This window comes from Pholcus phalangioides, unplaced genomic scaffold (assembly GCF_987345545.1).
Source record: "Pholcus phalangioides strain wild (caught in Gottingen) unplaced genomic scaffold, Ppha-v1.0 ptg000011l_1, whole genome shotgun sequence".
Classification (NCBI taxonomy): Eukaryota; Metazoa; Arthropoda; class Arachnida; order Araneae; family Pholcidae; genus Pholcus; species Pholcus phalangioides.
In genome coordinates this window covers 17,810,023-17,821,827 of record NW_028301604.1, presented here as the reverse complement: position 1 = coordinate 17,821,827, position 11,805 = coordinate 17,810,023, and the positions used below count along the sequence as shown (strand labels likewise).

Sequence of the window (11,805 nt, the reverse complement as noted above, 5' to 3'; positions counted from 1 at the left end):
TTATTTTGATAGCGTCAATTTTCACAGACTAGCTATAGCGATCGAAGAAATCGTACAGCATACACATGCAACAGAACGAGAGAGTTTGAGAAAAGACAGACATAGGACTCGTTCGCCATTAACTGTGTTGCGACATAACTTTTAAGCTGAATTTAAAGGACTACTACAGTGCTTCCAAAAGTGTGTATCAAGGCTTCTGGAGCGTCGTGGCAAATGCAAAATATGGATTTGTGCGCACAAAACCTATGCTTTAAAATGGTTCTTTTATATGGTAAAAATCTGCCAAACTTCTCGATAAGCTGCTGATGAACCATTAATTACGCAAGGGAGGCAGATGACAAAAGAGAACCATTGGAATACGGTAAGAAGCTTGCAATATAGACCAGAGGTCTTTAACCTTATTCCAGTTACAAGGACTGCCTGTACACATCATCAAAAGAAGAGCAATCTTACATCATGTTTGACATAAGAATGTATGAAATCTGGATGATTTTAATAATTGAATGCAATTTGCACAAGGTGTTTAAATGAAATGTTGATCAAGTGCTCGCGAGCACCAAATCAGACACGAGCATCAAACACTCTGAGTGCTTCGGGAGCACCATGTGTGTTTGCGAGCAACCGGATTAAAGATGCCTGATCTAGACGGACACCTAAGTATGATGATAGAGCAAATAACAAGAGCATCTAATATTGGACTTTGTAAAATTTGAATAGGGAAAAGAAATATGTGAAATCTGTCCTTTGAAAGGGCCCTTGCTTGGTTTAGTGCAATGTTCCCCAACCTCCGGGCCCTGGCATCCGCCAAAGTGGGCCGTGAGTGGTTTATTGCTTCATTTTTACCCATTTATTTCCCATTAATGTTGTGTATGCCGTGGGTTTCCAATCAAGAAAAAGAAATCAACCGTGCCACAGGATTCCAAAGGCTGAGAAACACTGGTCTAGTGGCCCCACATCTTGCAGTAGAGCCCCCTAAGCTGAGATCTTTGGCGGGCTCAGGCCAAATTTTTGGGCCCCATATGGTGCATTTATAGTGTGAAGAAACAAAAATGAAAATTATCTCATTTAGAGTGCCCAGGCGGATCAGCCATCTACTGTGCTTCCCTCCGAATTGGAAATTCGACTGAACTATGTTTGTACCCTTAAACGATGGTTTCGACTCTTGTATATAAGAAACATTTCTTTGAATTTTTTTATTTTACCTGCGCCAATATGTTTTTTCTGCACGCATTAATGCAATCAGTAAAGAAATGGGCTAATTCATGCACATTCTATCAAGTCGCAGTTTTCTTCTGATGCACTTCCCTGTTTGGCGAAAGGTGGAAATTTCATCATTCTCTTTCAGTTTATGAGGAAACAATGGAAGCAAATTGTTATGTCAAAAAGCAACAGCATCACATTTCGGCAAAATATTATTTACAAATCTGTTATCATGAACTTTTGAAAAAGCGACTTATAACATTTTGCCATCTGATCTTCTTTGGAGTTGCAGTCTTTGTGATGTCATTTTATACTCAATGGGATGATGGAATTCAAAAAAATCCTCAATTAAAAGCAGTTACTAAAAAGACTTCTATAGTTTTCATGATTCACCATAATTCAGTATTTTATCAGTACAAACTACACACATTCAATGATAGTTAACAAGTATGGAATCTGACAATCACAGAAAACCAAAGTAAAAATGGTGTCACAGTAAGCAACAGGCACAACCAGTATTTTCTATTCTCATCATTGTGATAATAAAATGTCATTTAGCAAATGAAAAAGTGCTGAAAGGGGGTGGCGTCGATTTCTCCAAAAAGTGTCAATTTGCTTTACTTTTTCCATCAATTGTTTTGTTTGAGTAGGTAAATTTGAATAAGAGGTCAGCAAGGATTACACCCACAAAATTATAGAAGCAAAATAACTCATCATCAGTATCTCACTATAAGTTTGGAATAGATGGCAGCAGTTCCACAGCACATAATACTGCCTGATGTACTTAAGAATATTGTGAGACTAGCCACATGCAGTTTCACACCACCAAAGAGAATTTTCTGATTGGAGTTTTATTCTAGCCAGTTTCTTCTAACATGTAAAATATTGAATAATAAACATATTTCAATTCAATATTGTAATGTTTGTAAAACATTTTATAACTATCATTTTTGTTTTGTTCATACTGTTTTCTTTTAGAAAGCTGTGATCCGGTAGTGTCAACTTCAAGTATCTCCAAGTATCAAGCTTGTTCTGCAGTTTTTATCAACTCTAATTGGGAATAGAAATAACCTCTATTGTTTAGAAAGCTACAAATACATAAAATGATCAAAGTTTACTGCTTGTCATTGCACAATGTATATGAAATTGGTTTATGTGTAACACAAATGAATCCGCTTATAAAAAGCAAATCAATGTTGTTTTTTTACAATATTAATTGTATACAAATTCTGTGGCTTTCAACTAGCAAGGTTTTTTATGGCAGCTTGGATTTAACGAGAGAAAATTCAAAAGGGAAACCTTGAGAAAATGAGAGTAAATGCGAGAACCAGAAAAAACTGGATTTATTTTACGCTCTCATAATACGGAGATAATGCACTTAATTCACATAATCAAATTGTTTGACAAAATGAGGAAAAGTAACTTTGTTTCCTTGAAGGAAGGAATGAGCATGGAAAATGAAGACAAGAATGAAGACAGAATTGTTTTTTAAAAAAATGACCTATTTGATCTTTTGCTGAATTTCCGATAGATTCCCTGTGTTTACAATCAACAAATGAATTTTGTTGTTTTTTTGTGGATGGTTAAAAAATATTTTGTTAAATATCAATATAATCTTGTATGGTCTAGGTCAATTTGTCGCAGGCTCATTTCGTCGCGGTACAAATTTGTCGCAGGCTCGTTTCGTCGCAGCACAAATTTGTCACAGGCTCATTTCGTCGTGGTACAAATTTTTCGCAGGCTCATTCTGTTGCGGTACAAATTTGTCGCGAAGTCATTTCAGCGCGATGTCAATTCGTCGCGACAAATTTTAATTGCTTTAAAATTCATGTGTTTGTTGTGATCTTATAGAGTAGTTTTGTTTAGGCGTAAGAAATGGAACTAATTTTTTTCCCCATTTATTGGAAATGTTCCCCCTTCCCATCTGTTTTAATTTTTAACAAATGAAGGAAAGCATTAATTGAAGTCATCGAGGGACATTGGAACGTACACCAAGATAATAAATTGTGATCCAATAAATTTTTAAAATTTAATTTTCACCATATAAGCCTGGATTTCCATTTCACGCAGTGAGGGGCGTTGGGGAGCTCACTAAGAAATAAATTGGGATCCAATAAATTTTTAAAATTTAAATTTTCACCATATAAGCAGCATTTCTGTCGGGATTTTCATTTCTCGCAGTGAGGGGCATTGGGGAGCACACCAAGATAATAAATTGGGATCAAATAAATTTTAAAAATTTAGTTTCCATCGTATAGGCTGCGCTTCCCGCTTTCTGTAGCAATTTCCATTTCTTGCATCGAGGGGCGTTGGAGGGTGCACATTGAGATAATAAATTGCGATCAATGTGCCTCCCCCCCCCCCCCAGCACGATTTCCGTAATTCACTATTAAATGTATCTATGCAGAGAACATATCTTTAAGGAATTTTTTATCGACAATGTATCTACGTTTTATGTGTAACAGCTGTGAAAAGTCTTATTTTCAAATTATTTTTTTGCAATGCAATGTACATTTCAAATCACTTTGTATTATCACACCGAAATAATATTCAAACACTCCTACCATAAGCGCCAGAAACTGTGGGCTGATGCCATTTGAGGCCCCCCTCACTCCAATAACTCATGAATATATAAGGCAATGTACCATTTCACCTCCTGAGTACGGGTTTGAGTCCCTTATATACGGAATGAATGGCGATTTTCAGCTCCCCCTCCTTCCTCAATGTTTCTTTCATGTCGGCACCTTTGACTGGCCAAGGATCCTGGAAGTGTTTGGAACTTGTGGGTTCTTGTCTTGATCTTGAAGTAGGAAATTGATTTCTGAATCATTTCTCTGGGTGCTCATACCCATTCCATGAAGTACCCTGGGCATCCACTGCATCTGTCTCTGACACCACTGCAAATGTCAATCGATTTTTTTTTTTCAACTCTAAAGTAACAACTCTCAAGTAAAAAGAATGAAATCCGACTTTTAATTAGCCTATTGTATGTAACTTCATGTACATGACACTCATACGGCTCCAGTCAAAGATTAGTAAAAATTTCTTCCTACGACACAAATGAATTAGCAGACAATAAAGGATTATATTCAAAGGCATATTTTCTGTGTGGTGAGGGGGGGTATGCAGGCTTTATCCCAAGATGACAAGTGAAAGGGTGTAATCAAAATCGAGTAATTGGTGATTAAGAACATGAATTAGAAAGGAAGAAGGGAGGCAAGGTTTGAATAGCCCACAGGTGGGAAAACTATAAATCCGCCTCTGATTATAGCCTGTAGTATTAGGATAATTTTAAAAACAATTCGTATCTCACACATATAAACACTCCACAATATCTAAACCTTTATTTATTTTCAGTGCCTTTGAATAACATTTTATTTAAACACTTATCTAACATGAATATCACAATAAAAAGCCAGATGTTGATTAATAGTTTAAAATAGCATCACTTGTTATTCTATCATAATTTTTTTTTTAAACAATACGTAGATTTAATTTATTGCAATTTAATTTGAAAAGTCCAACATTATTTTTTGTCATCCGTATAATCTGTATCTCTATTTTCTGATACAACAAAAAACTCAAAGAAAATCAATAATAGGGTCTAATTCATTCAATTGCATTAAAATTTTTTCTAATTTCGGAATATGAATTATAGGGAAAACTTTTAAAAACACACACAAACCAACATATCATTTCCACGTTCAGTTTTGCATTATTCCATGTTTTTGCCAACAGAAATATGTAGTCCAAGCACACCAACCTTGTACCAAAAGCTTAGACGCTAATGAAAACTATGTGAAAACATTCAAACAAGCCAGCCAAAGATATGCGACTGACCCATAGTCGTCTTTCTTATTGGTGATTACATGGCCTTTGTCGGTGCTTATCCTGTGGGCAATATGAAATTTCATCGAATCGTGATTCATAAGCACTGTACATTTCTACCCTTGATCTGCACCCAATTCCCTTCGCTGTGAGAAATTCCAACAAAAGCAGGAAGTGCGGCTTATACGTTGAAAATTAAATATTAATGTAATTGAATTATTAATTAAATATTTCAGGTCCTTACAGAGATACTGTAATGGTAAATGTTGGTTACTCTCGGAGGGGGGAGGGAACTCTTGAGCCCATGGTGCAGATAGAAATTTACCGTTAAAGATAGACTCACTGTAATTTGGGGAATATCATACAAACCGAAATTTTTCCACATAATATTGAAATTTTATCACAGCAAAAATCAGTTACTATAAATCTAACAATCATTAATCAAACATCCATACTTGAATGACCCCGAAAAAACATTTCAAATTTCAAGGGGTCATTCAAGTATTACGTCAGCATCAATGGGGGAGGGGATGGGGGTTTGGATGATGCTTATGTCATTAACCACCCTTTATGAAGATATGAAATATTCTTAATGGCATCTTATTCGGTGCGCCAAAAACGAAAAAAAAAAAACCATTTCGATAGAATGTTAGTTCAGGTACCCAATAACTACCTATTGATAAGTCCCCTACAGAGCGACTTTAATGATCTGTAAATGTTTCACGGATCCTTTAAGTACTCTGAAAATGTTTCCAGGCCGCTTAAGTGCTTTAAAACTGTGCCACATGTCACTCAAGGGATCTCTAAATATGCTACGGATCATTTAAGTGTTCCGTAACTGTGTCGTGGATTACTTAGGTTGGGGGGGGGGAGAAAAGTCACATCAGATGACCCTCAGGACCACATTTGGTCTGTGGGTCAAGGGTTTACCATATATGACTTAAAAGGTGGGTCGCAATGGATTTTTTAAAGAGAAATTTTAAGTTCTTACCCTTTAAATAACATTGAAATTAACAGAAATTTATTATAATAGCATATAAAGGTATTTTCTTTCGAAATTTTAATTTTTTTTTTAAATATCTTGTGTATTACAAACATTTTTTCATCTAGGGGGGGGTGGCACAGGTCCCTATGCCCCCTCCCATGTACGTTTCTAATCCCGCCATTATGCGTTAGGAGGCAGTGATGACGAAATTTTGCTGACAAGAGGTGAGGGGGTCAAAAATGGCTAAAAATTTACTTACATAACACTTGAATGGCCCCTAACTGAATTTTTAAATATTTTTATATGTAGTTAAATTTTTAAATGTGATTGATATTGTAATTTTAATTTCGATGACCTTTCCGTTAACTGACTGTACACTTTTGTTCATGTTTTTTATTTCACGTGTAAGACAAAAACCTACATACAAGCTCACGTGGAACATGTACAGTGAAGAATCGATGGTTCGATGTGTGTGTGTGAATTGATTCTGTGCTGTAATATATAAATTGACGTCACGACGAATTGACACGGCGGCAAACTCAGGGGTCAGCACGGATCATGGCCTCAAAACTAGTGAAAATAGTGACCAAAATGTTTTAAAAAGTGAGCAGATAGTGACCAAAATGTTTAAATAGTGACCAAAATATTTTTAAAAAGAGACCAAATGGACAATGAATTTTAATTATTACCAAATTGAATGAATTGAAATTGAATTTAGTTTTAACTTTGCATTTCAATAGAACTCATTGAAATTGCTTTTTTTTTTTTTTTTTTTTACATAATAGTGTGAAATAATTAAATCAAACTCAAACACATTCTGCTAACCAGAAAAGTTTTGAATAACTTATAAAATTTATCAACAACTATGTGTGAGAGAATAACTACATTATATCCTTTCTGAGTAACAGCAATGCCTTCCCCCATATTGCTTACCACAACCCATCTTAAAATTAATTTAAGCAGGAAAAACTTCAAAACGGGAAAAAGTTTTCACATTCAAAAAAGGGAAAAAAATGAAATAACACAAAATTTGATGAGAGAATTTGTCCCATCTACATTTCAGTGGATTTTTCATTCATGTTATGCCATTAATGACAGTATACAAAATGTACTCAAACTTTTTTAACTAGTACAAATTTGATTTACATACCTAGGTTTGTATAATACGTTCCAACAAATTTTAAGAAATTTACTATAATGATTAAAAACTATAAAATTAAATTTTTAACAATATTTTAAATTATTAAATCAAAAAATTACTTAAATTACTGAATTATAAATAAATTATTTAAATTATTAAATTGAATAAAGTATTTAAATTATTAAATTGAATAAAGTATTTAAATTATTAAATTGAATAAAGTATTTAAATTATTAAATTGAATAAAGTATTTAAATTATTATACGTTGAGGGAGGGGCAATCCACCCTCCCCCCAGCGTCAATGGTCTACTGATATATACATATATATGATGTATATTAATTGTCATCGTGTCACACCCCCCAAGACCTTCAAGTCCATCTCCACCTATGGCTGGACTGGGAAAAGTGGGTGAGTCTACTATTTTACAGGCGGGGGAAAATAATACTGCCCTTGGGTGAGGGAGAAAATAAACCAGTTTTGAAATTGTTTGGTTTTTGAGAGAAAAATTTTTAAAAATATATATTTTTCTTTTTTTACACACAACATACACCCCTGCAAAAAAACACACATTTACTCCTTTACCCAGAAACACAGGGGTGGGAAGTGACAAAGTCCATTTTGGAGCAGCTTTGAAGCAGCAAAATTCAGGATTCTGAGCAGTTTTGGAGTAGCAAATTCAGGATCCGGAGCAGATATTTATAAATTGGAGCAGGGAAAATTAACAAGAATATTTTTGTTAACCCTCACCCCTTTTCAAAATAAAACAACTGCACTGTCTTTTGCTATCAAACATCTTTTCATCAGCTTGTTTTTTGTTTTTGGTGTTTCAGGCTTTTGACAGCTTGTTTGAAAGAGAGGCCGTCATAAAATTTTTCACACCAGTCTATTTAAGATGATTTTTGCTTACTGAGGGCACTATTGTCTGTCTGGAACCGCAGCACTTCAAATGGGCTAAAAATTTTCTATAAGTTTTCAATTTTTTCATACTTGGAAAGAAATTGTCGCAAATGGGAGAGAATTTCGGAAGAATCAACACGACGTTTGGCGATTAAGTACTTATTATTTGGCGATGTTGGTGATCTGGCACTCGTTATTCGGCAAAGTTTCTAAATTAGCATTCGTAATTCGGCGGAAACGCACTTTTTACTCCCGGAATGAAAATTTTTTTCACGAGACATCGGGATTTGACGCAGTGATGATCGACTACAGTAATTTCTGCTGCTTCCAGAGGAGACTTTTTTTTTTAAACGGCAACTGACTCGCATTTGCGCTTTAAAGCTGAAAGACCATTGCAAGCCATCTTCAGTTGCACGATCACGGATATTATCGCGATGGAAAGGCCGATAGTTTAAATAAGGCGTACAGTTTAATAAAACACGCTCTTAGAAAGAATCGTTTCGCGGTAAGCAGGTACAAAAATTTTTTGGCGTTCTTTCCGAAATTCCAGGCATACGGAAGCAAAATTAGCTATTTGGCAGAAAAATACGAAAATACACTATTGGAGCAGGATGGCGCAAGATGTTAATTTTGGCGCAGTGTTCCCACCCCTGGAAACAGTATAATTTTGGCTCCTGGCCCCCCCCCCCCGTAATTTTTAACAGAAAAAGAGACTCTCCGCGGCCTTCCCCGGTAAATTTCCCATGAACCTTGTAAGCACCAACGTGGCGACTTTTTTTCGCGCCAAGGAATCGCCGTTTTGCGGTAGTCAATTCAAGATGGCTGACAAAGGGCACAATGAATAAACGCCAGGGGCTTCGCCACTGGACTTATCCCGTTGCTGAGATCTCTTCCCGCCCTGCTTTCGTGGCAGAGTCTGGAACAAAGTGAGTGCACCTAACAGTTTGAGTGTGTAGCTAGTGTTGTGTCTGATACTTCAGTGCTGTCATCTATACTTCAAATTGGGAGTGAAGTGTAATGATTGAATATTTGTAATGTTGTAGGCCTGTTGCTCTCTGTGGCGAGACTTTTTAACGGGGAGATCGGCCCGCATCGGTTCCCAATTTCAGGCCAGAAGCCTTGAAATTGGGAACCACAGAAAACCAACTTCAGCCGACCACCACTGTGGCGCCGGTGGGGTTCGAACCCGGATCCTCGCGATGCGAGTCCGTCACTATGACCACTCTACCACCACAGCGGCTGACACAGGGCACATAAAAAATTACAAAAACATAATTTATATGAATCAACCTAATATGCGGCAGTATGCGAAAATCGATAGAAATATATCGGGAAATACGGAAAATTAGGGTAAAATGAACACAAAAATCGAATCAACGACATACGGGGTTTATAAATGCGGTTGATAGAGTTTATGGATGCTGTGCTGTCAGGGTTACCTATTTTAGCGCGAAAAAAAGTCGCCACGTTAGCGCTGACTCCTCCCGTAATTTTCAACGAACAAAAACAAAGAATTCGTCCCCACCCGGGGCACCCGATTTACCATGCCCGTAATAAAATTGATTTTTCTGAAGGGGAAACGTAATTTTACTGCCCCTTGACTGTGAAATTCGATAATTTTGCAAAGGAATTTTTATTGCCTTTTCTTAAATATACCATTCCATCAAAAACGCCGTCCGAGGCATTGCCCCCCGCTCCCAGTTTTAGATCTGATCACGGTATGTAGCAACCCGGGTCGCAAGTACGAACGAAAATTTACTATCGCCCGGGGCCGGTATCCACTCTTTTTAATAGAAAAAGAGTAAACTCGGCACCTTTCCTCGTTCAATAACAGACCCCCGCCCTCTCCTATTGCGGTCGTAATAGCGACTCGAGACAAAAACGTTTTAATAACTTCCGAGGTCTAAAAATGGGATTTTTTTACACAATACCAAGAATTGAGCGCAAGATGTCGATATTAAGTCAACAATCAGTATCGTGAAGATGCTCTAAATTAAGTTACGGCCAGAAGCGGATAAAGGTCAGTTGACGGCCCGGGCATAAAAAAAAATTAATATTAGGCCCTTTAAATTAGGAAAAAAGAGTAAAGTAGGGGCCAAAGGCGCGCTCGGTGTGCCCACCGTTAAATCCGCCTCTATCTACGGCTCGAATGCATTAACTGAGTTTTTATCAGCCTGATGACCAATTTTCATCTGATTTGGAAACCCTTGTGTTAAACTAAATGTTGAATTGCTGGATTCTGTGATCTTTTCATAAATAGTTCTCCTCTCGATCAAATTTGGGGCAACGGTTTCTTGCTGAGATTTAAATCCAGTTAGAAAAATAGTACGAATTTTATTTGTAAATAGAGATCGCGATTTTCAATCGGATAATTTTTTTATTGTAAGTAAATTCAAAATACCTGCGAGCTTCTTTAACCTTGGCCAGCTACAAGAGTATTCTCCAAAGCTTATTAATACGCTTAATACGTATTAATAATACGTGTCTTTAATACGCGCTTCGGCATTCTCCCGCAGCGCGTAAGTTAGTTTCTGCACGGGCTCTCTTAAATCGTCATTTCAAATAACATTAGAAAAAAGTAACGATAGAACAAACAACAAATGTAACTTGCTCGATGGTCCAAGAAAGGAATTCGGCCCTTAGGACTAAAACTTTTTAAAACAAATAAAAGGATCAATTTTAAAATAAGATGAAAATGAAAGAACGAGTGAGCAGGTGGGGAAATAAGAATGAATGGTAGTAGGGGGGAAAATTCTTTGTTGTAAGTATACGCCTTTTATGCTAGTTTTTTTTTCCGACCGGCTTTTCCATAAAATGACGATTCTTTAACCAAGGAACTATCCTTCCTAGAACTCCTTAATGAAGGCGTCTTAATCCTTCCAAGCGCCTTGAAATCAAGTTATGCTGACGTCACACGCTATGCTCCCGGGAAGATAAGACGCCTTTGATGGTAGTTCAATAAAGGGAGGGAGAAAATTAGCGATATTGAACACGACCTCCTATATAACCTATATTATCTAGGTGGTCGTGTATTGAACCGGTAAAGTGTTCCTCCTTGAAGAAAAGAAAAACACTGACAATAGAAAAGCGCGCGAGACCGATGTTTTTTTGCTAAAAAAGTGTAAAAAGTGACCTGGGCCTGAAAATACGTGATAAAAGTGACCCGTGCAGAGCCCTGCAAACTTGTACAGCTACAAAATTAGAGCTGCGACGAATTAGTACCGCGAGAAGTTGACCGGCTAGAAAAGCACTTAGTTTTACAAATTTTGTTTTTTCATCTTAAACACAGATTCAGCAAATGACTGGGTTCAACATTCATTTTCGCTGAAAAAAAAGGTCATAAGCTGGACCGACTGTATTTTTGGGCGTGAATGTCATCGCACTTTTTTCACTGAATTTTAGTATGATCTGAGCCTATCATATTGTTACATTTCGAGCAGTAGGGACTAGCTTTCTATATCTTTTAGTCAGACCAAGCATGTCATTTTCTTTAGTTTTAAAAACAGCAGGGGCGTAGCCAGAAATTTCGTTCGGGGGGGGGGGGAACCAAAGTGACAGAACAATGGATTTGGCCATCTTTTTCCGGTCATTTTCTCACATTTCGGGGGGGACCAGACAACCAAGTCCCCCCCGCTACGCCCTTGAAAAACAGTACCCATTCCTCACACATATTTATTCTGATACTTTGTTCAGGGTTCGTACGATGCTTAAACTCCTTAAAGTCATTTTCATTTCCTTTTTAACCCATTTGC

The 11,805-nt window shown here is 36.9% G+C and overlaps 1 protein-coding gene and 1 long non-coding RNA gene across 5 annotated transcripts in view; one reads left to right on the top strand and one right to left on the bottom strand.

Moving 5' to 3' along the window:
- The window catches only part of LOC149080164 (protein zwilch homolog), an 87,848-nt gene extending 85,531 nt beyond the window's left edge, over positions 1–2,317 (top strand). For 2 of the 3 annotated variants that reach the window (XM_089239202.1, XM_089239199.1), the window contains one exon: positions 2,179–2,317. In XM_089239202.1, the coding sequence (XP_089095328.1) occupies positions 2,179–2,188 (10 nt within the window). In that variant the 3' untranslated portion in view covers positions 2,189–2,317. Of the gene's footprint in view, positions 1–12; positions 2,139–2,178 lie in introns of those variants that run through there. The other variant, XM_089239201.1, reaches the window with a different exon arrangement.
- The window catches only part of LOC149080163 (uncharacterized), a 34,562-nt gene extending 23,597 nt beyond the window's left edge, over positions 1–10,965 (bottom strand). For both annotated transcript variants that reach the window (XR_016193539.1, XR_016193538.1), the window contains exon 1: positions 10,455–10,965. This is a non-coding gene — a long non-coding RNA (uncharacterized LOC149080163). The remainder of the gene's footprint in view (positions 1–10,454) is intronic.
- Positions 10,966–11,805: the final 840 nt, after the last annotated feature.